Source organism: Strongylocentrotus purpuratus, unplaced genomic scaffold, assembly GCF_000002235.5.
Source record: "Strongylocentrotus purpuratus isolate Spur 01 unplaced genomic scaffold, Spur_5.0 spur5_contig_836, whole genome shotgun sequence".
NCBI classification, from domain to species: Eukaryota; Metazoa; Echinodermata; class Echinoidea; order Camarodonta; family Strongylocentrotidae; genus Strongylocentrotus; species Strongylocentrotus purpuratus.
The window spans coordinates 274,542-300,295 of NW_022145542.1; the positions used below are offsets into that span (position 1 = coordinate 274,542).

Sequence of the window (25,754 nt, forward strand, 5' to 3'; positions counted from 1 at the left end):
TATTTAATACTTAAGTTGAGTAACTTGAGTTTTAACATATAGTTCTTTTATGTGAAATATAACATGGAGATATGAGACATGTAACAATTTGTGTTCAGCAATCTCAAAAAGAAAAGGAAAAAAGCTACACTATATTGGTGCCCATATTTATAATGTATATTCAAGTTAGGGATATGCCAATATTCATTATTATTTATTTGCACTTTGCAATGTATGACTAAACTGGCATGTATCATCTAGCTATTTATTGTAAGTTGTCAAAGTGCCTATTAGATGTGGCAAAGTAAGTGAGATACATGAGCATCTGTATGCAGTAGTAATCATCCATCCAGCATTTTAGACGTGTTGTAAGTGAAAGGAATATGTATTTGTTTATCTTTATTATATATCATTTGATCATTATCCTTGGCATTATCATATTCTCAAATGTTACTTCATTGTAGATCAAGATCATGGTTTTGGTGAAGAATAAGTATATGTTTTTCATGAGACATAGAAGGTAACATGCTGCTGTACAAGGCCATATGTCTAGTGCTATGGGTAGCATGATTCATCTATTCATGTGCATTAATTTGAACCACCATGACAAACCTCTTTGAAGTGTCAACCAGTGTGTAGGAATGTTCCCCAGTGAGTCTGATTTATCAGTCCAAATGATCAAATCTCATTGTTTTTTGGTCATTTATATACGAAGGTCACTTTCAAAATTCCTAATCAGTATTTAATAATACTTTGAGAATCAATCGACCAAATGAACACATCCCAGTCAATTGTGAGGTCAGTTTTTGATCGGTTTCATCAGGATTTCCGTAATATCAAGTTATCCTGTTTGTCTTCTCTAAAAATCAAACATTTCATTACAAACTTCAAAGGGTTGTATTCTTCCTCATGATGCTTCCAGAACTAAAATAACACAAGTAAATCTAGCTATATCTATTTATACTATTATATCCACTTTTGTTTTGAACCAGTGAGATACATTTGGTTTGATGGTTCGATGGTTAATTTATTGATGGTTAATTTATTTGTCAAGATTGCAATATGTATCCATTCATTTTCTTCTTTGTAATTAGAACATATGTACATGTACCACTTATCTGCGGCCATAGAATAAGAAATGTTTAATGACACACTCAAGATTTGATGTATTTAAATCATAAAGTTGGCCATCATACAGTCATAACTTTGACTTTACCATTTAATCAAGATAAGGCTGAGATGCATTAACAAGTGATGACACAGAATTTTAGCATAAATGCTTTTTAATACAAAAATTGTTCATTTTCTGCTGCAAAAAAAATCACGATGATCAAGTAATTTCAGTTTGTATCCAAAGAATATTTGTTTGACGTACTCGTTTTGCTGCATCTACATTTTTTTCTTCTTCAAAACTGAAATAACTAGTAAGTCAGAAGAACCATTTTCAAGTCACTGGTTAAAGTGTATCATTTGCATGTCATAAATGAGTCAACTTTGTGTTGTGCAATAATAAGGATATTTCAAGCAGTTGAAAATGTTCCTAGATCAATGTTAGCAATCAAATGGTATTTGGCATTATGATACTTTGTGTGCCATAAAATGTATGTTTTTCGGGTTGATCAAAAGACATTTGAATAAAATCATTTGTATTGCTAAGGATAGAGACATACATCACATGTATTTAACAAAGAAGGAAAGAGAACCGGTGTGAGGTATTGGTATGCGGTTTTTACCCATCGAGTAAGATATTTTGTTCTCAAGAGCGAAATAAATCAGTCTTCAATCAGGTGTAGAAGTAGTCATAAATTGGTTATAGCAATATCTTGTTCTGTGAACTTTAAATCCTCATTCTTTATCCTTTTAGACAGCAAATCTTAAATCTTATGGATCATGAATGTGATCACTTGTGCGATTTTATGATATTATTTGTGTAATTATCAATTATACCAATACCCAGAAGTAAAGGAATGAAGTAATTTTCCATATAGGCTTTTCATTAAGTGGATTTTGTCTTGCACAAATGCTTCCAAGCTGTATCATTCTGCGTTACACAGCAAATCTTCATATTTAGATATTATTACCTCTTTGGATATAAATGTTTATTAACAGAAAGTGTATTCTCGCATTTATGGTAAATGAATGAAGGAGCAATATTCGCATTAGGTTGAGGTATCACTTTTATCATTCTAGACAGTAAATCTTAAATCTTATGGATCATGGATGTGATGACTTGTGTGATTTTATATTATTTTTGTAATTATCAATTATAACAATACCCAGAGTAAAGGAACAGCAATTTTCCATGTAGGCTTTTCGTGAAATGGATTTTGTCTTGCACAAATGCTCCCAAGCTGTATCAATTTGTGTTACACAGGAAATATTCAATGAGATCTTATTACCTCTTTGGAAATAAATGTTTATAAAAAGAAAGTGTATTCTTGCATTTATGATACCTGAATGAAGGAGCAATATTTGCGTTAGGTTGAGACATCACTTTTGCCAAAACGCCTTCCCTTTTTTCCCCCTATCCTCCCCCAATCTGTCTGTCTCTGTCTCCTTTTGACTACCTTTTTCTCTTCTTTTCTTCCCCTCTCCACCCCTTTCTTCAATCGTCAGAGGGAAAAAATATTAGAAAATCGATATTGGCAGATTAAATGTTGTACAGTATGTTCCACAACTCTACATCCCTCCAAGATTCCATGATTCCATGTAATTTTGCTGCCTCCCCAGCTATCACTCCCTCTTCTTATTTGCAATCCAGAATTGTGATTGAAGAACATATGAAAGGACCAAATTTTGCTTTCTGTGGTTATGAAAGGAATACAAATTTTTAAATTATGTATAAAAAATAAATATAAATATCTATACAAATGTATGTAGCATGAACAAACACGATATATGGAGATGTATCAATGACTTGTGCTTGAAATAAATTGAAAATTGGTGCTAGAAAAAAATTTATCTTTAATGGTCCTTATTTTTCTTCTAAATTCACCATCAACCCACACAATTATAAAATGACAGTCTATGATGAATTGGGACTCTGCTCTAATACTTATATAATTGGATGTGTCACTGATGTAAAAGTGCAGGCAAGTACATGAATTGTGCCTCGCAGTTAGTACTGGTATTACTTTCACAAAGAACTTATACAGTCTGTACCCCTAAAAAAATGGGGGAGAAAAATCAGGCTGTAGACTAACATGTACATATTCAAATAATAACATTCAGTCAGGCTTGTCCATATTTATTTGTAATTCTAGTCAGTTTTATTTTGACCTACAGTTTGAAATACAAGTCGGTTTATATACACACAAAAGATGATTCGGCAACCCTAAAAAGAAGCACATTATACAGACAAATATGGAAGAAATTCTATTACCATTAATATACAGTATATGTCATATCTTTCTAGAAACCACTTTGGCATAAATCTAATAGCAATTACCGGTACAGTTAAAATGACACAAGCAGTACAAACAAGCAGAACGGCATGAACACAACAGGGCCATGTTTTATGAAACCATTGTTTAAGTTCTTAGAAATCCTATTGAATGTCAATGGGATGTCTGTGAATTTGAGACTTTTGGTGAATGTCTGAGATGTATAGTTTTATCATTAGTTATGTACAGAAGAGATAGGAGACTGTGAACTTGCAATTGATTGGAGGTCTTGAGAATGATCAATCTCAACTCTTTATAAGACGGGCCCTGGTTTAAAGCAAGCAGGCTCCTCACCAACTATAGTGCAACTATAGCAAGATTGAGGCTTATATAAAGAGAAATAACAAGACAAACCCCTTCCCCACATAAATATTCATATATGAAACAAATATGCTAATAAGAAAGTTATACAAGTGTGAATCATTAGGTCACTGTATGTATACGAATCTAAAATTGGCAATTTGGGCACTATATTGTGACATTTGTATGGATCAATCTCCCATTGTTGTTTACAAAAATAAAATTTCTCCTTTTGGGCACTACACAACATATAAATATTAAATAATACAATTCACAACTTTCTTATCTTATGTCCAATTTCATTTCAAACTTTCACCAGTGTGCTTCTGTGGTTTATCTGCTTTCTATTATATCAGTTTGTTATTAAGGTTGGATTTCCCTTTAGTATGAGATCATAGTACGGCCTAATCTATCCAAATAAATAAACAGATGATCATTGAAGGCTTGCTTGCTAAACTTGCTATAATGAAGCAAACTACACTGAGCAAACTTCCACTTGTGGATACCATCATATTAAATCCTCTGGGCAATCATTCCTCTTGTTGCCGCCAGCAACTTGATGGGTTCCTGATACTTGGTGCACATATCTCCTGATGAGTTTGAATATAAAGACCATTCTGTATTCATGATTTCCAACCATTACAAATTTACAGCCAAAAGCATGGAATGAAAACTGGAGTACAAACACAAGAGTATCAGTGACACAGTGGCAATTATCATATTTAGGTTTAAATCAATTGCTTTATAAAGTAAATACGGCTGTTGAGATGTTTCAATTATTTCTAGAGTCTATACATTCCACCGTGTCATGAGAATGTAAATCCTTTGCTGGCCAGATCTTTCCTTGCTTCTTCGAGTTCCTGAAAAACAAAGAAAACAAAACACAAAATAAATCATAAGGTATTAGTGGTCTTCGGAGATATAATAATAATAATGATATGCATTTCTATAGCACAGTCTGTCTAGAAATTCTATCCTGAGACGCATTCATTATTACCCTGGCTTTAGCCTAGCTGCCAAAGCAGTGTCTGATGAAGCTACAAGCTGCCATTACAGTGCTCCAGCATTTCAAGGAATTAATTCATGCCAGGTAACCATTTACCTCACCTGGGTCGAGTGTGGCAAATGAAGATTAATGCCTTGCCAAAGGACATTAGTGACGTATTGGGGAACCACGACCTTTGAATTTCGAGTCAAGTGCTTAAACCACTCGACTACGACACTTTTATATAGGTTTACTTCAACTAGCAAAAAGAATGTAACATTAATACTGGTACATTAAATACACAAAATGTAGAAATTATCCCATTTTTACAAATTATAGCTGGACTAATTGACCTACAACCATGTTCATATCTCAAAGAACTATAATTCCCCTCCTTCTTTCAAAATACACCACTGTAGTACTCTTCTTCATCAACATATGTCAACATGTTTTACTGAAAATGAAAACAGCCCTTAGTCTCCTAGTCATTTTGTTCTTTACAATGGTCATCACACACATATTCTTGTGGAATAACTTAGTGATATTAGTGAAATTAGTGATACATCTTCAAATAGCTCTATTAATTCACATACGTGTAGTTGCAGAGTGATTATAGGAAACCTCACCCCAAGAAATAACTTTACTTATTCTGAGAGATATATTATATTCTTACCCATTAAAGGTACTATGTCCCATTTGCAGGCCAAAAAAATGAAAAAGTTAAATTCCAACTGCATTTGAAAGATAATACTAATTTAGAACTTCCCTAAAAAAGGTGGGGCTTGAAAATGTCTTCAAGTGGGAAAATAACGACTATTAGTTTTCAAATCGACTTTAGGGCTATAGAGCCCAAAAGTAATAGTCTTGATTTTCAGACAATTGTACCGAATGGTCATACGTTTTATGCTGCTCAAAGATTCAATCAGTTTAATCTTGGCCATCACAAGAAGTGGGTTATTGATGTAGACAAATGCTCATGTACCAAATGTTCCCCACCAAAGTGTATGAGAGAGGCATAACGCAAGAATAATGTACAGATTATCAGCGCAACATGGGCATCACCATTTTTTGTTATAACATGGAATACTAAGTGAAGTAGTTTATCAAGTAAATGTATTAAAATCTATGGATGCTTCCTTCCTAGCTGTGTGTCATGATGAAACATTTCATTCACCTGCTATTATCCTTTGTACTACAATTGCCGGAACGCAAATTGCATAAATAAGTTGGTGCTCTATATATCATATATCTCTTGTACATTTTTGTAAGGAATATTGTACATGAAAGGACAGGCATACATCTCATTTTTCAAAATACCTACACTTATTCTTTGGGGTGAGGTTTTAATGTGCCTCGATAAAAAAAGATGTGTCAACCTTGTTCATAAGTACCATTTTTGTGTAGATCTGTAAAGAATTAGGAACTCTGCTATAAATCTAAACATAACTAGGGATAGGTTGAACATTGGTAAACAGTCCAATATCTATATTTGTATATCCATGGTAATTATGACATCTAAAGATATTCTAACTATTAGGCATAGGAAACTAAAATGAAAGGGAATGTATAGCTGTTCGATGAAATATGTATTGTAAGAAATATTTACCTCTTTAAGTGAAACTACGGCATCTTCGCAATCATTAAAAGTAGCAACTCGATATCCAATGGTTCCAAGGGAAAAGCACTACCAGGTACATATAAAAAAAAACGTAAAAGTGGATGAATATCAGACTATAATATCACCAAAAATATGTTCAACATCCTTTCTTTCATGCTAATAATACACAAAAACACCACACTGACCCTACTACCCCCTCCCCCCCCCCCCCCACCCACACCCCTGCCATGCCTAAACCTGCAAATTAGAAACATAGTCTGAAGTCGACTATCACGAATAAGCAGATCAAGTACTTTTATACTTTGTAAAGAAAACTATATGAGTCTTGTACTTTTTGATGACAAACAAGTTCAAGGTTTTCTTATGCATGCTAAACTTCATGTTTTACATATTTTGGCATAACCTCTAACTCCTTCAACCAAACTACGGTAAGAACACTTCAGGTAAATTTAGATTACAAAAACAATGCAATGTAGATCTACCTGATGTTTGTGTACAGAAAACTATGAATCATCATGGTAACAAACAAATTTGGAACTTACCCCAAATACTACAAGAAAATACGCTGGGAACTGTGGAAGAAAAAAAGAAGGATTGTAGAATTTAAATCATGATCGATAAGATGAACATGTAACCCATGATTCAAATAATACAAATCATATATGCGCTTTTTAACATATTCCTAGGGATCAAACAACTTAAAATATTAAACATGTTTTTGTGGTTAATCGTAAAGTGAACATTAAAACTTTTAAAAAATTACTGAGTAGAATGGGGGTCACCTAAAAGAAGAATAATTCAAAGTAAATAAGTCAATTGCCTATACAAAAGTGCAATGAATATACTGGTACCATACATACTTTTAATCAGTCTGTAATAAAAGTTTGCAAACGGAGTGGACATACATGTAATTATAATTACGGTTTGTTTCCAATTGTCAAACACTAAACACATAAACCAAATAATAATTTCACCAATTGATACAAACAATGTGTGATGCTGCCACTTGTCTGTGATAACAATACTACACTCCTTCTTCCTAAAATCACAACTGGAAACAAATTTTGACACTCACCGGCCATATGACTTCTTTTAATGTATCATCCAACCGAATTGGGATGAGGTCAAACAACAGGGCACTCCAAATACTGGCAACAAGAAAAAAGACTGTGAGCCATTGGACTAGTTTGGTTGCCATGTTGTATGGTAGCTGAAAGAAAACAAATAGCATATAAAAATCAGGGCTCATCAGGATGCAAAAAAAAAGCTCTTTAGGATCGTGGGAGTTTGACATTCTACTCATAGATTACAGTTAACAGATGATGGAAAGGAAATTTCATCATGAAACAGTAATTTTTGATAAAATGCATGTTTTAGGGAATTTGAATTTGATACCCTCCTGTGAACTGCTTTGTCACAATCTCTATCCAGAAGAACACAATGTGCTCAGAGCTAGAGGGGAATACTTAAGTGATTTTTGTTCACTTCCATCCCATCTCAGCCCACTGCCATTAACACCCAAACCACCCAACCATTGATTAGAAATCATCAGATTTAGGTAAAACCCAATAAAGAATAAGAAAGATATGAATTTTCACACATTTTAACATCCCTACCCATTTTGAAAACTCATTTTGAAATCTAGACTTACTCTATTTTTTATTTTACACAAAATATTCCAATCCCAATTTTTTTTCCTGAAGAAAATCTCAACACCCCAAATACATAACTGTAAACATTTTTATTGTCCTCTCACTTCTCAGTGAAGTTTGATAAAATCTTAACACATTAACATGTAGCTATACTGTAAAAGCAATTTCATGCAGTTGTTGATTTTGAGAAATCTTCAAATGAAAAAATAGATTCCATCATGTTTTTCTAAAAATACAATCATTAATATCAACTTGATGTAGGGCCAGGGATGAACTTCTCCTTAACACAAATTTCTGAGATGATCCCAACTCAAAAGAACCAAACCATTCTCCCATCGAGTTGGAAAGATATCTCATATATCATAATTATGCCTTCTCTTTCATCTACACCCATAAAAACACTGGCACTATTCATGACTAATGATTCTTCAACATACAATCAAGCACGGACAGAATTCTTGAGGGGTGGCCTGAGGCCCTTTTTTTAGCCATTAGATTAAAAGGCTTTAATAAAAACAATTGTGCAGAACAAATAAGCGATTTGCAGACCTCTCTGTCGTTGAGTGTGACTTTCAATCATCACTCGTTCACTGACCGTGACCTGCCCCCCCCCCCAGGTCTCTCATTCAGTCTCACCTCTCTCTCTCTCTCTCTCTGCTTGAGGCAAGACTAGTTCTTATCTTATACATAATAACGCGTAAATATTCACTTCTGAATAATAAACGCCTATAAACCAAAACAACAACTAAGAGACGCCAAGTTCAAAGATCGGCAAAGCGTGACATTTTCATGATTCGGCAAGAGGGTACGTAGTATAGATCTAACACACGTATCTAGAATAGATCTAGACCTATAGCGTTTTTTCAAAATCTAGCGCGCACGTCGTGCGTAAGAGCTTTCAGACCCTCGAAATGCGTGATGTCACGCCTAATGCGTGATACTTGGTAGCTCTGAACAACAACATTTTATGAATTAATGAGAATTTTAAGCTGTCACCTCTATACAAACATGAAAACAAGCATGTGGGGCAACAAAGTAGGTCTAGAGTCACAGAAACAATTTCAGCACATAATTTTACTTTAATAGAAAAGACACACAGTTTATCATTTGATAATGCCAAGCCAAGTGGTACAACAGTGCATTCGTAATATGATATTTCGAAAACATGAAGTTTTCATAAACTGATAAACCGAACCTGTTGCTAAAAATTGCGCTGTAGTCGCCACGTCGTCACGGAAATAGAAAGGGAGCGTCTTGTATCGAGACTAGCGTTTGCTCCGAATGGGTAGCATATATGGTAGCGTACTAAGGTGCCAAGGTACCGGTATTGCGGCCTCATGAATAAACATGAGTATATGACGTCACGAACTCGCCACGCCTACCCTACCTCTTACCACATAGCGGGTGTATACCGCTACCGCTCGCGCCAATTACGAATGTGTACGTCGTTGTTTCCCCTCGAACGATCCGCTCATCAGCTAGCTAGCTAGCTCAGCACAGCTCGACTGTATCGCCGCGGACGAGGTAGAGTACCGGTAGGCTCTCCTAGCTACTCCCTCCTCCACCATGGAGACGGATAACTTCCCACCGTATGTTTTGACGAAAGAAGAAGGAGTGTCCATAAAGAAAAGATTTGAAATAAAGTCAGGGATAACCTACGTCCGTTCAAGTGACTATTCGCCCCCTGAATCCAAAGGTAAGATATAAGCATCTAGACCCCTAGTAATATTCTCCAATTGTGACTAGACTCTAACAAGTAACAGTTAGATGATCTAACAGTTAGACCCCCTAAGGCCCTATGCCTATATATTTCCGAACTAAATTAATAGATTAGACTCGAGATTTATTTACAACATACAAATCTAGATCTCGACTAACAGTTAGATCTAGCCTATCTTTAGTACTACTAGGCCTACTACTACTACTACCCTCCCTTTCGACCTCCGTACCTCTCCCTCAGTTGAAATTTTCAAGAAAAAACTAAAAACGTACCTCTTTAATAAGTAAATTGTAATTCTAATATTTTTGTTTGTTATTATAATTACTCTTTTATACATGTATTATCTTGTGTTTACTATGTCATTATTTCTGTAAAGCGCTTCGAGCAATTCGTTGGATGTTGCGCTATATAAAAGACAATTGTATGTATGTATGTATGTACTAGTAGGCGTAGTTGTATTACCTCAGTAGAGTACTACTGACTACTATAGTAGTAGATCTAGACTAGGTCTATATTATATTATTATATAGTCTATAGAATTTACACTAGGGTCGAGACCTAATTCGAGACACATCATCATGACATATCGATCCTCTGCATCATCTGATCATCATCTGATCATCATGTCCTCTTTTTCTTCTGACACTCTGATTAGACCATTATGTCGAGTCAATATTTATGTATACTCTAGGGGCCTATTTCAGCTGTCTCTGAACACAGATTTTGATGTAACAAAGATGATCTTGGCATTTAAATTGTATATTTTTTCAAATTCGACATTTCATTATCTCACAAACAAATATTATTTGTGTAGGCCTAGGCTAGATACTAAGGCCCTCTGCAACAAAACTCAACTTTCCCTTTCAGTAAACATATTAAAGGCGATGACACTTTTTGTGTGGAAAATGTACACAAATTTGTTTTGTCTATTAAGTTAGAGTCTACCCATTTTTTCAAAAAGGATTGAGTAGGTCTAGATCTACCAGAACATTTATGTTATTTGTGCAGGATAGAATATAGATCTAGGTCTAGGTGTTAGACCTATAATTCCACCCTTTTTAAAATTTGACATTTTTGTTGCCATATATTCAAATTATATTTACAGTTAGGGTCTATTTCAGTATATTTCTCACTTAATTGTCTCAGAAAATGTGTGTAGATCTAGACCTATCTAGAAGGTCTAGGCCTAATATATATTTTTTACAGATTTAGACCGAAAATGAGGAAAAAGAAATTTGTTGTTGAAATGGCAAGAGATAATTTGTTGCTGAAAATTAAACCAATGGAAATTATTATGATCATAAAATCTTCATGCTTAAGTTGTTTCAAAGGCAGAAATGAAGTACAGCCTACAGGGTCAGGGTGGGCTGGGCAAAAGCTACTATGTACGCTGACCTGTGACTGTCCATAATCATTGATAATGACCTTGATGTTCATGTGTGCCATTTATAATTACTATGTATTCATACATAGCAGAAGGTGCTAGCGGCTTCAGCTTACAACACCTGCATGCATGGGCACAAATTTCCTTCAAGATTCTATATGGTTCTATATTGTTTTATGCTGTAATAATTTGTATATTATGAAATAGTAACAATTAATTAAAACTAGAGGGTCTATGCAATACTAATTAAATCTAACAAGTGGTAAGTTGTAGGTCTTACCAATTGAGTTAGTTGCTCTTAACATAACGGAAGGTCAAACATTTTGTGCAATGTCACGCTGTTATGTCATGGAATTGTCCATTTACCATATTCTATTGTTGACAGGGCTAGGGGGGCTAGTCAAACTACACAGGTGTGAAAACCTCCTTTAAAACCAACCTAAACCCTAAACCTCTTTTCTGTGCTCTTTGGGGGTGCTAATTTAAACCCACACACACAAGTTTCAACTCTGTAACATATTCCTATAATTCCCCCTACCCAAGTAGAACTTTTGTTTCTGACATGTACCCTAAATGAATGCGTCATGCATGCACGTGTTCCTTCATACCGGTATACAGTGTATAACTGTATATGCCTATATTTCTGCAAAATTGCCTCTTTTCCCTATTTGTTGTTGCTGTTGCATTTGTGTACGTCTTTGACTGGCCCTTTCTTGGCCCTTGCGCCCATCAAGTAACAAAATAATAATAATGATTATAATAATAATTTCCTTGTCATAGTATTTTTGTTGTCATCAATATATTTTTTCCCTTTTCAGAGCATGGAGTGACTTACCATTTTGTAGACAAGCGAAAGGTAGTCTGCGACAATGAACACCCCTTTTCCATCATCCACACTGATGTATATGAATGTATGTATGGAAGGGAACGTCATGCTGCAAGGAAGGAGAGAATTGTAGCAGACAAGGAGAAACGCTTGCAAGTGAGTGATTTTTACATTGCCCATATGTGATCATGATCATTTATAGATTAGAAAATGTTTTAGCTATCATGCATTTTGGGTACGCGTGTTATACATTTGTTTCAGGCTATTAACATGTAACTGATCAGTTTTTGTAATTATGGTTTAGATAATATCTGAGGGTGTTAGGATAGATTTGAATGTTAACTTTTACCAAAGTCCAAGTGATGCAGTCTGTTACCCCCAATGATATCTGACTGTAATGTTGTGTCCAATGAAGGAGCAATGAAGGAGCAATGAAGGAGCATGACTTAAAAATAGCTAAGTAATTTTACTTTACTTTTACAAAGACTTAATATAGAATATAACAGACCTGCCAACCAGTACGATTTAGTCGTATTTAGTATGATTTTTAGAAGCAAATACGACAGTACGATTTTCCTCAATAAAATTTTTTTTTTTTTTTTTTTTTTTTTTAAATTTTAAATTTTTTTTTTTTAAATTTAAGTTTTGAATTGTGTATGTGCTATGCAAAATGCCCATTCTGTCCTGTAAAGTATCCTACAAGCATCTCACTTTGGAAATTTGGGGTTGTTCATTGGTTCATCGAACACGCTATACTAGTCATGACAAAATTATGCATATTCAACCAATGCCCATAGGAAAGTGAAAAGTATGCCGCAAACCTGCCGCAGACCTGCCGCAGATCTGCCGCAGACCTGCCGCAGACTTTTAGTCTGCGGCAAAGAGTATGCCGAAGTATGCGGCAGAAAGAAATTTTGCTGCAGACTTGCCGCATACCATTATGCCACAGGAACAGTCTGCGGCAGATCTGCGGCAGGATGAAATTTTGCTGCAGACTTGCCGCATACTAGTATGCCACAGGAACAGTCTGCGGCAGATCTGCGGCAGGATGAAACTTTGCTCCAGACTTGCCGCATACTAGTATGCCACAGGAACAATCTGCGGCAGATCTGCGGCAGGATGAAATTTTGCTGCAGACTTGCCGCATACTAGTATGCCACAGGAACAGTCTGCGGCAGATCTGCGGCAGGATGAAACTTTGCTCCAGACTTGCCGCATACTAGTATGCCACAGGAACAGTCTGCGGCAGATCTGCGGCAGGATGAAATTTTGCTGCAGACTTGCCGCATACTAGTATGCCACAGGAACAGTCTGCGGCAGATCTGCGGCAGGATGAAACTTTGCTCCAGACTTGCCGCATACTAGTATGCCACAGGAACAGTCTGCGGCAGATCTGCGGCAGGGCGAAACTTTGCTCCAGACTTGCCGCATACCAGTACGCCACAGGAACAGTCTGCGGCAGGTCTGCCACAGGAAATCCCATTAAAATCTAATAGGCCTATAGGGCCAATTGAAACCAATCATCTCATGCATATTCATTATTACTTTACACGTGTGACAGAAAAATACATTTATCATGATTTGTTAAGCAAATTAAGACAATGCACATCATTTTTGTGATTTCTATTTTCCTTTTGCCATTATTAACCAATAGATTATTTTGTCTGATCATGTTACAATTACATTCACGTTTAAGCAATAGATATATTGATTACTAACCAAGAAACTATGATTACTAACCAAGAAACAATATACATATTTAGTATATATATGTGTACGAGCCTGTGTCACTTTAAATGTTACTCTTGAATACACTTCAAATGATCAATGTGATGAAGTTAATACAATTGAGAATAGAATATACCTAATTGGTAATATCAACATACATATTGGTATTACCTAATTGGTAATATCAACATACATATTGGTATTACCTAATTGGTAATATCGATATTGCCAATATCGATAATGAAGTATCAATCAGTTTATCACTGGTTCTTCTACATGCATACTTTATTGCCACGTACTGGATATGAAAGAGTATGCGGCAGGTCTGCAGCAGGTCTATATGAGATATGAATATTCATGACAAAGAGTCTGCGGCAGGTCTGCAGCAAGTCTGCGGCAGACCTGCCGCAGACTCTTCATCATACTGAAAGAGTATGCAGCAGACTCTTCATCATACTGAAAGAGTATGCGGCAAGTCTGCAGCAAGTCTGCGGCAGACCTGCCGCAGACTCTTCATCATACTGAAAGAGTATGCGGCAAGTCTGCGGCAGATCTGCCGCAGACTCTTCATCATACTGAATAGTATGCGGCAGGTCTGCAGCAAGTCTGCGGCAGACCTGCCGCAGACTCTTCATCATACTGAAAGAGTATGCGGCAAGTCTGCGGCAGATCTGCCGCAGACTCTTCATCATACTGAATAGTATGCGGCAGGTCTGCAGCAAGTCTGCGGCAGACCTGCCGCAGACTCTTCATCATACTGAAAGAGTATGCGGCAAGTCTGCGGCAAGTCTGCGGCAGACCTGCCGCAGACTCTTCATCATACTGAAAGAGTATGCGGCAAAACTAATTTGCATGTGAAAAAGATGACTGTCTGCGGCAGGTCTGCTGCAGATCTGCGGCAAGTCTGCCGCAGGAGTATGCGGCAGACTCATTTCTTTCCTATGGGTGATCCACAAAAATTTTCTCCCTGTACGTAAGAGCTGTACAAAGCATTGATCCGCGTAACATTTTTAATATTTTTTTAAGAATACAACTTTTGTCAGTAAAATACAACTTTTGGGAATAAAGAATACAGTTTTTGAACTCCAGAGGTTGGCAGGTCTGATATAAGAGCAAATGTACTAATAATTAACACCTGATTCCTTACATCTTGATTCAAGATAAGGAATCGGGTGTTGCAAGGTACATGTTATGTACTGTATGAATCTGTGAAAATCATCTAAATTGTAAAATAAATTTTCAGTGTCCATTTTTGTTTCCAGGAAGATCATCCATTGCCGGTAAAGCGAGCATTTAAGAGATGCCAGGCATCTCGAAAGAAAGGCTGTCCTGCAAAGCTTATCCTGAAGGAGGTGGTTATGTATACTGACTACAAGGTAATATTAGCACATTAGATATCCTCATCAAAGGTGCCAATCTAACAATGTATGCTGTATATATTTGGTAAATTATGATCTATTTGGACCTGATAAATATCATGCACATGTCGCGCATGTGCCGCGTAGTCCCATATACATCTTTCTGTGTACAGTGCTTGTAATTTTACCAAGACTGGGCCAAAGATCTTATCATTTTGATGATTCCAGAACCTTGCAGTACACACCAATACTTGTATGCTAGATGATCAACCTTTTTTTTATCGATTCAATAACGTTTCTTTCACAATGCCGCAATCGCATGACCATAACTGGTCTTTATCTTTAAGGTTGTTTTTTAAGGTTTTGAGGGGACAAGCCTCAAATAAATTGTCTGATATTATAGAGTAAAATCACATCCATTCTCACATAACTTACAAAGTGCACAGGACAAGCTGCTTCTAGAATAACTTCACATTCAAAACAAGAATAAATCTGTGAGATGGTGCTTTCAATTGTGCAGCTCTAAAGATTTAGAATAACCTAACTTTAGACAAAGGTGATTAAAGCTCCATCTGTTGCTGTCTTGAAAGTTTTTATCAATGACCCCCTCATTTTTTCTCATTAATTTAAAATCAATTTAAGTTGTTTTTTAAGTAATAATAATATTGAGTTCTTGTACAGTGCGTCCCAGAAAAAACGAAACCGAGAATTAGCGATGTTTTATCACAACTATAATTGATAAATGACACATATTTGGAAAGCTTAGATCCTCCTCTTTCATTTGATTCAACTCGTATAATCCATATTTCACGCATGAGTGATTAAAATGAATTTGAAGAGAGGAAAACAAAAAGTCATTTGGCGGGCGGTATCTGAATTTCAAAGAGAAAATCACATTTCTAGAAAGTTGAGTTACTGCCCTTTCATATGACACCTCAGTCAGGAAAAATGAGCTAGGAATAACAAAGTTCTGCTTGTTTAAAGTAGTGCTTGCATTTCCATAATTTTATTAAACAAATTCATTTTCACTGGCTGTCTGCTGTAGCAGCAAACGTAATTAACAAAAGACTTAACTTCATTTCGTTGACAATCAGCCGTAGACGAAAGACTTCATACATGGCTGATTGTCAACGAAACAGAGTTAAGTCTTTTGTCAATTCTGCTTGTTGCTACGGCAGGGAGCCAGTGAAAACGAATTTGTTTATATATTGTAAACTCAGGTCATGATATGAGAATAGCATTTCTTCACGTTTGCTTTCTTTTTAGCTTGATGACGCCATGTCTGCTTGGAAACAGAGGCTCATCGGCAGGGAGCTAAGGGCAGCCCTGGACTCGAAAGCCAACCTCAACAAAGAAGTTAGGGTTTATGTGAAATACCCTATGGATGAAGATCATCACTCTGTACATGCAGTAGGACAGGTAAAGATTAAATGTGTTTTGATATTGTGTTTTGATTCTTGTACATGTAACCCTTCTACCCCCACCCTTGACCCCTCCCCCCCCCCCCCCCCCACTTACTTTCAACAAGACAGACACATGCTGTACGATAGGAACATTTTAACCCAAATAAAAATGAAAAATACTGTTTAAAAAAAAGAGTAGTGCATAAGAAAGTTAAGATTTAATGATGATTAAATAGATCAATGTAAAAAGTGGATAATTTTCCAACAGGAGTTGCGAGTTCAGAATTTCCTCGCAGAATACATGAATTTGAAAGATTTCAATTTTTCAAGACATCAATATATGTTGATGTTCTATTCATTTGCAAGTTATTTTTTGTAATGAATCAATGCTATTGTGTGTTGTTGTGGTTATCATGTGAGAGTATCTTGCATCCTATCCTATTTTCCCACCATCTTATCACCACCTAATCCATCCAATCTCCAATCCCACTGATAATACCACCTTGCACATTCCATAGCCAGGTGCCAGATATCCCATACAGGCATAAAGTGAATAATATTTTGTTGATATCCTGACCTGTCCTTACCAGTGATATATAACATATATATATATATATATTGATGCACAATAAAGCACTGGCATCTACCGGTAGTCTGCATGACTCTCAAACCAAGGATTCTGTCGCTCCTGAGTATTCATTATACTTAAAAATGTCTATGTTAATCAGCTAGATTGAATATTTTCAATGATTCATACAAATGTTGATAGAAATTATTCCTGAATATATTGGTATCCAAAATATATTGATATCAATTAACTCCTGCATATATCATTTATTGTTAAAACTAGTTTGATTTTTTCTTCTTTGCTTTTAATGATGTATCTTCCAATTAAGTTGAATTTCTAAAAAGGGGAGGGATATGTTCATGAGGTAATATCATGTGAGAGTATCTTGCATCCTATCCCATTTTCCCACCATCTTATCACCACCTAATCCATCCAATCTCCAATCCCACTGATAATACCACCTTGCACATTCCATAGCCAGGTGCCAGATATCCCATACAGGCATAAAGTGAATAATATTTTGTTGATATCCTGACCTGTCCTTACCAGTGATGATGCACAATAAAGCACTGGCATCTAGTCTGACTCTCAAACTTAGGATTCTCTCGCTCCTGAAAATTTATAATACAAAAAAATGTCTATGTTAATCATCTAGATTGAATATATGTTTCAATGATTCATACAAGTGTTGATAGAAATTATTCCTGAATATATTGGTATCCAAAATATATTGCAATCAATTAACTCCTGCATATATCATTTATTAGTATTAAACTGGTTTGAATTTGTCTTCTTTGCTTTTACTATATAAGAAGACCTGTTCTCATGATGTATCTTCCAATTAAGTTGAATTTCTAAAAAGGGGAGGGATATGTTCATGAGGTAATATCATGTGAGAGTATCTTGCATCCTATCCTATTTTCCCACCATCTTATCACCACCTAATCCATCCAATCTCCAATCCCACTGATAATACCACCTTGCACATTCCATAGCCAGGTGCCAGATATCCCATACAGGCATAAAGTGAATAATATTTTGTTGATATCCTGACCTGTCCTTACCAGTGATATATAACATATATATATATATATATTGATGCACAATAAAGCACTGGCATCTACCGGTAGTCTGCATGACTCTCAAACCAAGGATTCTCTCACTCCTGAGTATTTATAATACTTAAAAATGTCTATGTTAATCAGCTAGATTGAATATTTTCAATGATTCATACAAATGTTGATAGAAATTATTCCTGATTATATTGGTATCCAAAATATATTGATATCAATTAACTCCTGCATATATCATTCATTGTTAAAACTGGTTTGAATTTTTCTTCTTTGCTTTAAGAAGACCTGTTCTCATGATGTATCTTCCAATTAAGTTGAATTTCTAAAAAGGGGAGGGATATGTTCATGAGGTAATATCATGTGAGAGTATCTTGCATCCTATCCTATTTTCCCACCATCTTATCACCACCTAATCCATCCAATCTCCAATCCCACTGATAATACCACCTTGCACATTCCATAGCCAGGTGCCAGATATCCCATACAGGCATAAAGTGAAGAATATTTTGTTGATATCCTGACCTGTCCTTACCAGTGATATATAACATATATATATATATATATTGATGCACAATAAAGCACTGGCATCTAGTCTGACTCTCAAACCAAGGATTCTCTCGCTCCTGAAAATTTATAATACAAAAAAATGTCTATGTTAATCATCTAGATTGAATATATGTTTCAATGATTCATACAAGTGTTGATAGAAATTATTCCTGAATATATTGGTATCCAAAATATATTGCAATCAATTAACTCCTGCATATATCATTTATTAGTATTAAACTGGTTTGAATTTGTCTTCTTTGCTTTTACTATATAAGAAGACCTGTTCTCATGATGTATCTTCCAATTAAGTTGAATTTCTAAAAAGGGGAGGGATATGTTCATGAGGTAATATCATGTGAGAGTATCTTGCATCCTATCCTATTTTCCCACCATCTTATCACCACCTAATCCATCCAATCTCCAATCCCACTGATAATACCACCTTGCACATTCCATAGCCAGGTGCCAGATATCCCATACAGGCATAAAGTGAAGAATATTTTGTTGATATCCTGACCTGTCCTTACCAGTGATATATAATATATATATATATATATATATATATATATATATATATTGATACAGAATAATCTAGTCTGACTCATAAACCAAGGATTCTGTTGATCCTGAGTAGTAATTATGATACACTAAATATGCATCTGGAGACAATGGTTTTACAGTGAATTGTGTGACTTACATATCGAATACATTCTAAGCTTTAACAATTATTTAAACGAGAATTGAAGAAAGATAAGCTTATATTCCCCCACATCATTCTGTACATATTTTATATTTGCAAGTTGTTCTTACAGGTAGATAATTTACCCTTTTTCATTTTGAAGCTAACAGGACTACTGAGACCCATATCAAAAGAGATCTCTGGGAAGATCAGTCAGCTGGTTGGGATTGGAGTTTGCCGAGTTCAAGAAATGCGAAGGCATCTCCGCCATTTCCTTGAGCAGGAGCTATTCCCTAATCCTTCCAGCCGGCCTCCCCAGACTGATGCAAGTTACTTTCCTAGTGATCATGGCATTGCACAACAGATATGTTATGCCAAGATGCAAATGAGGTAGGTTATGATTTTGTTTCCCCCTTTGTTCTGTGTGTACTGTGTATCAATTATGACCCAGATGATTGTCAAGCAATGTTTTTCCTTTTTATAATTCACCTCAATAATATTTTTAAAGCTCATCTGAGTTAAAGGCCTGACTACTCAAGTGAGCTATTACTGTCTGTTCGGCAGCCATATAACTTTTCAACATTATAATCTTTAAAATGCATAGTTTGAATTCCATTGAACCACAAATTACATACAAATGTACAGTAGGTTTACGGTTGCACCATGTGAGATTGAGGGGGGAGGATTGGGGAATCCTGAAAAGGACTGTCTGTAATTTTTCTTTCTTGATTGTTACATAAAAGTGGTAAAGAGTTATTTACTTAAATGTGAATTAATGTGAGGTTAATTATGTCTTCAATTTTAGCTGTTGTAAGGCACGTCTGTTGGATTTCTAGAAATCCATTCCAATTGATACATTTAAGAACGGTTATTGATAGTGTTTGAAGTATTGCCAAATGCCTATCTTTTTGTTATATCTTTAGCTATCAGGATTTTTAGAATGGTAAGTGATTAATGGTGAGTAACATTAGCATGATACTGGATGAAAAAGGAAAATGGCTGCTCTTTCTCCTCTACTTGGCAAAAAATAACAATTGAAATTAGAATAATAACAAATAAACAAATGCTTGTAGAGCTATTTGCATTGTCAAAATATTTGCTTAAAAAGCTTTAGATGCATAATACTTTGTCAAATAAGATGCCATACACGTGACCAAAAATTTGTACAGCTTCTAATATATATTATTTGCTTATAGCCATTATAATGCTTCATGCTATGTGGATTATGTTTCTCTCGCTTCTCTCTTTCTCTCTCTTTCTCTCTCTCTCTTTCTCTGTCCCTCCCCCTCTCTCTGTTATTCTTTGATATTTCTTAAACATTGATAAACATATATTTTTTTTTTCTGCACTCTTTGTATCCAACCTTGATGTGATATGTTCTTTTGAGGAAGAACCATTGACTTTTTTTTAAAGGATCCAAAGCAATATAGATGTACCGGTAGTCTATTGCTCATTGACACCAAATATAACCACTGATCGTGATCGAATGTGTCAAAACATAGAAGCATTGACCTACTACAAATGAACATTCATGTTCGGTCTCTGTCAAAAGTATCACAGCAACATTTTTAGATAACTCTACATTTCCATGCTTTAATGTAATCATGACCACAACCAGTTAGCCAAAATGTTCCAAATAAACTTACCCAAACTTAGTTTCTATCACTCTCATGGATCAAGTTCTGGACTAGCACACATTTTGACCATCCAACTGGTACAACCCATGGCCATCGATTCAAGATTGCTTTTAAAGAAGCAAGTCTACTCAAAGCTTAGAGACATGGCTTCTTTTCTCAGAGGTTTCAACGAATGGAACAATCTCTTTGGATAGTACATGTACATCTCTTAAGAGCTATAAATTAAATTTTTACGAAATTTTGGTTGCAAGAAAAGATCAATTTGACCCGGAGAGTCCTTCGCTTGTCCATGTTCATCAACTGCTGTACAGCGCTACTAAACATATGTCCCAATATGGATTCTTCATCCTGTTGTCAATGAGAGGCAAATCGGTTTTTAACTCTAAATGCCTACTTCCATGGTGTCGTATTAGATAATATCACAAATGTTTTACATAAGAACAGCAGAATTGTTGGCTTGATAAATAAGCTAAAATATAGTTTGTTACCCGAAGATTTGATAACTTTATATCATTCCATTATTTTCCCTTATTTGAAATATTGTAATATTGTATGGGCTACCAATGCAGCACAAACTGAATTAGACTCACTATTTAAAGTTCAAAAGAAATGTTTAAGAATAGCTACCATTTCTCATTGTCCAGCACCATCTGCAGTTCTGCACCTTCATTTAAGAAGCTATCTTTATTAAATATATATGATATAAATGAGGAAGAAATCGCAACGTTCATGTACAAATATAAAAACAAGTTGTTACCTGGCCCCTTTTCAGACCTTATTCAATATAATAGTCAAATTCATAATTATAGCACACGATTTTCCAACAAATTTCATTTATGGTCTGTTAAGTCTAGATATGGAGCTAAATCAATGAGTTATCTAGGTCCTAAACAGTGAAATTTAATTCCCCAAGTAATATCGAAATCACAATTCATATCTTCCTTTAGAAAACAATAAAAAATCTTACTACTAAATAATTATTATTCAGCACAGTTGTTTTTTTATATTTTTGTATCTGAACCACCTTTCATTGATGTTTTGTTTAGTTTTCCTTTTATTTCTACCTTTATATATATTTTTCCTTCTCTCGATTTCACTTTCTCTTGTGTTATAGAATATAGATAGTTGAAGTGTTTGTACTTTGCTTATTCTACTTAATTTATTGTTGTGTGCTTATATTTTTTTGTTGTTTTGTTTTTCATTCTATAATGGGTGATCCAACTTCACAGGTTTTCGCAACCTTCGTGGAAAGCCCCGCATTAACCTGTGTAAACATAGTTAAAATTTACCGTTACTTTGTATATTTTGATTTATATAGTGCGAAATAAAATTGAATTGAATTGAATTGAAGGTATAAGTTATAATAACAAAGTTCACTGTATCATTTGCCCAAACTCATCTGTGAACATCGATTTTTGTTGTTATGGGTATTTTCATATCACACTGACTGTGTATAGAGCTGGTTTTGTGTTTTTATTTTCTGACAGTTCTCTACTTTTGTTATTCACATGTTAAAGGTATACATAGACCAGTTTTATCAATGCCCCCCTCTCAAAAAATGAAATGGAAGCTCTTATTACCAGTCATGTGAAAGAATATGTTGACTAATATGTGATGATACAAACTTACCGGGAAACCGCCTACTAATTATCTATCCGACCTGGATAGATATCGCGTAGTCCGATATGAATCTTTCTGTGTACAGCGCTTGTATCTTTACCAAGACTGGGCCAAAATTCTTATCATTTTGATGATTCCAGAATCTTGCAGTACATACCAATATGCTAGATGATAAACCTTTTCTGGTCGTTTCCACAACGTTTCTTTCACAATGCCAGTGCATGACCAGAATAGGGTTTTACCTTCGATAGATTATAGATTTGGAAAGATAGAAAACCACAACTATGAATAGTGGCCCAATCTAAACATGGAAAAGAAGATCGAAACTAGTCGAAACCAAAAATAAACAGTGAACAAGGCTTCCATGAAATTGACTTCCTCAATCAAGTCAAATTTTGATGGGGCCCTCCATGTTTTCTCCAATAATTCTTCTAATAATGAAATTTTGAGAATATAGCCCAAATATTTATCAAATTTCCAGAAAAAACAATATTATATACATACCGATGTTGCTTTTGATGTACTGTTATTGCTCTACTTCACATTAACCTTTTTTTTCTTTTTCTTTTTTTTTCTTTTGGTGAGGGGTTGTGAAAATTTACATTTTTATATGTGCATATATCCCTGGTCACATTTGTATTCATTACATCCTGTAATTTAGGAATTTGTATCACATGTATTTATATTGTTTTTGATGTGCAAATATTGGCTTTAATTTTTCTCTCTTTTTTCTTTTCACATATACAGTGGGTGTGTGTGTGTGTGTGTGTGAAAAATAATTTGTTTATGTGTGTGATGTATTACTGGTCACATTTGGAATCTTTACATTCTGCAGTGGAGTTATTTGTATCTTTCACAGTCCAGGCTTCTTGAGGTATTACTATCATAACATTTTGATGGCAACATACATGTACATGTTTTAGAATTTAGATGGTCCACTTAACATTTACTGGTACTAGGATATTTCTTTAACTTTTATCTTTGCTGCTAATGTTGATTATTGGGACCACTATGGTCAAAGTCAGTGTATGCAAATGGTCTACTCTGCTGGCCCTTGTGTGTGTAGGAAGTGACGTGGGGAAGGGGGTTTTGGTGGTATAAGTTTATGTGAGGGCATGGAGAAAGAAAATTACTTAGAACAAGGGTCACTCGAAGATCGTATATTGTGTACTGAAGGATTTTTTTTTTTCATACTGATTGTCTGTATACTCATGTACCCTTTTCCCTGATACATTTATTATACTTACATGTATATGACTTGTGTATTTCTTGATACAAGTGAATCTAAATTTATCTAATACTTGAAATGGTCTAGTATTTTCACCCTTCCCTTTTTTTTTAAAGATAGAATAAACTTGATTATGGGAACTGATTTAGTTTGTAAAGTATTATTAACAGTTCCTCAATTTCTCACCTCATCAGACATTCAAAGATTGATCAACAGAACCTGGATCTCCAAGTCAAAGAGTGGGAACGCCAAAATCCTAATGACAGGTTCAGCCTGCGCTTGCCATCAGAGCCTAAAACAGAAAGGAGTTTTGAGGTGGAGGATGATGAGATCCTTCCTTCCTCCCTGCCCGATGACTTCTTCTTTTGCTACCAAACAGAATTCCAAAGACATCTGCTCTCAAGGTATCAAATTTTCTTGCCTGGAAACAACAGAAAGCAACAGAATCCTTGATATATTCTCCCTCTTAAATATTGAACTTTAAGAAAACTATTTCCACCCTAAAAAAAGACTCTTAAAGGTAAAGATCCGTTTTGGAAACGTGCCCTCTCAAAAAATGAAATGGAAGCTCTTACCAATCATTTGAAAGAATATGCTTTGACTAATACGGATGATACAAATTTTGCCGGGAAACCGCCTACTTATTGATAAATTTGGTAACTTATTTTATCTATTTGGACCTGATAGATATCGCGCATGTGTCACGCACGTGTCCCATATACATCTTTCTGTGTACAGTGCTTGTAACTTTACCATGACTGGGCCAAATTTCTTATCATTTTGATGATTACAGAACCTTACAGTACATACCAATTCTATTATGCTAGATGATCAACCTTTTCTGATCGATTCAAAAACGTTTCTTTCACAATGCCAGCGCATGACCAGAACTGATCTTTACCTTCAAAGTTTAGCAAGACTCTTAACAATACACAAAAATCTGATGCAAGATCCAATAGCTGTTTTTAAAATTATTTCTTGTTTATGATGTAGTGGGCATCTCTTGAGACAAAATTTGCAAACACCAAATGTTCCATGAAAAATTTATGTAACGTTGTTTCTCTACATGCACAGGGTTCAAACATATATTGCTCATTGTGATTTGTGTAGATACCCTTTGGAAAATGTGCCCCTCCCCCTGCCCCCCCCCCCCCTCAAAAAAAATAAATTACAATTATGAAAGAGTTTTATTAGGGTAGTTGTAATAATTATTTTAAAGTTCTTGTATCACATCCAAAATGAAAGTTTACCTGTAACAGTTTTGAAGAAGATGTCTGAACTCAAGACATCAAAACTTTTACACGTAAATTTTCCTTTTGGAAGTGATACAGGGGCAGATCCATGATTTTCCAAAGGAGGGGGCGTGAAATGTACTAAATTGCAAGCGTGAAGCCTTAACGGCATGGGGTCCGGCAGGCCCGAGAATATTTTGTTGCATGGCAAATACTGGTCAATACCATCCACAACATCTTGTGGACAACTGCACGTAAACGAATCATGGACTTGATTAATGGTCAGCGCGCTAGCGTTCGCATAACAGACCACAAATTTGTCCTCACACTTGGGTTTTGTGTATGTTGCACGCATGTGAATACTGCGGTCGAGTCGTCCATAGTCGTATTAGACCCAATTGGCCCAGAGTCAGGCCACAGGAAAGACACGTAGTCTCCTCTTTTTATGCTACACCCCCTTTACGATGCTCTTTAGTACATTCTGAGGCATTTGTGAATGCCTAAACTAAACATTTATGTGAATATGTTTTAGCCTTTTCCAGTTATATTTTTTCGGAAGGAAAAAAAGGGGGGGCGTGTTTCCACCACCCTCCCCCTGGATCCGCCTCTGTGGTACAAGAACTTTCAAATAAAAAGTTACAATTTGTTTATTTTCTCTTTTACTCATTTCTTATTATTTATTTGGTGCTAACATTAAGACATTAGTAAGAAATCCATCTTAAAATAGAAAACAAAAAAGAGAGAAAACAAGAAAAGGAAAAATACATTGTTG

The 25,754-nt window shown here is 35.4% G+C and overlaps 2 protein-coding genes across 2 annotated transcripts in view; one reads left to right on the top strand and one right to left on the bottom strand.

The window, feature by feature from the left end:
* Positions 1–3,219: 3,219 nt before the first annotated feature.
* Positions 3,220–9,264, bottom strand: LOC115918626 (dolichol-phosphate mannosyltransferase subunit 3-like). Its single transcript, XM_030985447.1, has 5 exons — positions 9,173–9,264; positions 7,401–7,535; positions 6,868–6,897; positions 6,314–6,391; positions 3,220–4,582 (listed from the first exon to the last, which is right to left on the bottom strand). Exons 2-5 carry the CDS (start codon positions 7,521–7,523, stop codon positions 4,529–4,531), a joined length of 285 nt encoding a protein of 94 aa, XP_030841307.1. The 5' UTR covers positions 7,524–7,535; positions 9,173–9,264; the 3' UTR covers positions 3,220–4,528.
* A 20-nt stretch (positions 9,265–9,284) lies between these two features.
* LOC105441201 overlaps positions 9,285–25,754 on the top strand; it is a 29,193-nt gene continuing 12,723 nt past the window's right edge. The window contains exons 1-6 of the mRNA XM_030985454.1: positions 9,285–9,673; positions 11,900–12,063; positions 14,898–15,011; positions 16,260–16,412; positions 19,429–19,655; positions 23,945–24,154. Of these exons, the coding sequence (XP_030841314.1) occupies positions 9,544–9,673; positions 11,900–12,063; positions 14,898–15,011; positions 16,260–16,412; positions 19,429–19,655; positions 23,945–24,154 (998 nt within the window). The 5' untranslated portion in view covers positions 9,285–9,543. The remainder of the gene's footprint in view (positions 9,674–11,899; positions 12,064–14,897; positions 15,012–16,259; positions 16,413–19,428; positions 19,656–23,944; positions 24,155–25,754) is intronic.